This window comes from Pleurodeles waltl, chromosome 5 (assembly GCF_031143425.1).
Source record: "Pleurodeles waltl isolate 20211129_DDA chromosome 5, aPleWal1.hap1.20221129, whole genome shotgun sequence".
Classification (NCBI taxonomy): Eukaryota; Metazoa; Chordata; class Amphibia; order Caudata; family Salamandridae; genus Pleurodeles; species Pleurodeles waltl.
In genome coordinates, this window is record NC_090444.1 from 1132368004 (window position 1) to 1132369500 (window position 1497).

General features: G+C 44.7%; 1 protein-coding gene across 1 annotated transcript; it reads left to right on the forward strand.

The window, feature by feature from the left end:
• The first annotated feature begins 343 nt into the window (after positions 1-343).
• LOC138297095 (taste receptor type 2 member 3-like) lies at positions 344-1288 on the forward strand. The gene has a single exon (XM_069236596.1). It carries the CDS (start codon positions 344-346, stop codon positions 1286-1288), a length of 945 nt encoding a protein of 314 aa, XP_069092697.1.
• Positions 1289-1497: the final 209 nt, after the last annotated feature.

The following is a 1497-nucleotide window of genomic DNA, read 5'->3' on the forward strand; positions in this document are numbered from 1 at the left end:
CAACTCCATTTCCATATTTACTTCTTTCAATCAAATTCGACCGCAGATGCAAATATTTGTTGTGCAGTGTCTGGTCAACTGTGTTGATGTTGCAGATGATTTACATGCCCAGACCAACATTTTCGTCCTTGTTGTCAGTGAAACCAAATCTAAGAATTATCACTGTAGTATTTAGGCAGCGTCACATCAATCCGTAATGGCAGCTGCGAGCAAAATACGGGAGGTCTCCTCTTCAAAACGCGTAATAAAGCTATGTTGACTGACCAAAGAGGAGCGAGGCCAATTTTTTAAGATATTCTGGAAAATTCCACTGCAAGGGTAAACACGTTAAGTAATATTGACCATGGTTACTATAGATATGCTCATGGGTATTATCACATCATTGGAATACTTCTTGGGAATCCTGATCAATACATTTATTGCAGCAGTGATCAGCCAGGACATGGCCAAGACCCATCATTTGACCTCCTGTGAAGCCATTGCCTTGATTATTGCCATGTCTAGAGCTTCTCTGCTCTCTGCAGATCTTACGTACCTTCTCTATTTGCTTTTCAGGCCTGAAACTAAAGTCCCTCAGTGGCTGAGTGATATGGTGACATTTTTTTCTATGTTTTTGAGTTTTTACAGTTACTGGCTGACTGCTTTACTTTATGTTTACTACTGTGTTACTATTGCCAACTTCCGCCAGCTGCTCTTTTCCCTCCTGAAGGCAAAGGTCCCCCAGTGGATGCCTCGGTTGATCTTGGGAAGCAGTGTTGTATCACTGTTGTATGCAGTGCCCTCTCCGTGGATTTTTCATGAATTGTACTCCCACAATTCAACCACTGAGTACACTGGCAATTTTAGAAGCGAAGACTTTGAAATAAAAACCAAATTCCTCTGGCCAGTGTTTTATTACACACTTGGATACTCCCCTCCATTTCTTATATTCTGTGTCTCAGCCATCCTCCGCATTGCTTCTCTCTTCAGACACACCAGGAGGATGCTGCGCAGTGCCAGTGATATCAGCCCCCCGCACATGGATGCCCACTACCGAGCAGTGAAGACTGTGCTGGCCTTCTCCCTCCTCTTTGCTCTGTACTATGCAGCTTGCCTTTGCGAAAGAATGAGTCCGCTCTTTCCTCCTGAGACCTGGGGCCTTGTCCACCCTGTGATTACCCAGTGGTACCCAGTTGTGCACTCAGCTATCTTAATCCGGAGCTGTCCCAAACTGAACAAGGCGGCAGTGAGAACCCTAGGACAGGCCAAGTGCTGGAAGAAGAGAATTTCAATTCAAGAGCAAATGTAGCGTCAGAGACACAAACTTCTACTGTTGATATTTGAAGGACGAAGCATTAGGGGATAGAAGACACTGAGGTGAGCTGCAAAGCAGAACCACTTGTAGCTTTCACTCACAAAAGTTGTGCATGTCTTCAAGAGAGCGCTGGGCTCTTAATACATTTAACGGAGAAACCAGGTGGTATGCCAATTCATTCAATCTTCCTACCCTGAAAGGGA

Coding starts and splice junctions, on each gene's coding strand:
- LOC138297095 (XM_069236596.1), top strand. CDS start 344: ATGGTTACTATAGATATGCTCATGGGTATTATCACATCATTGGAATAC.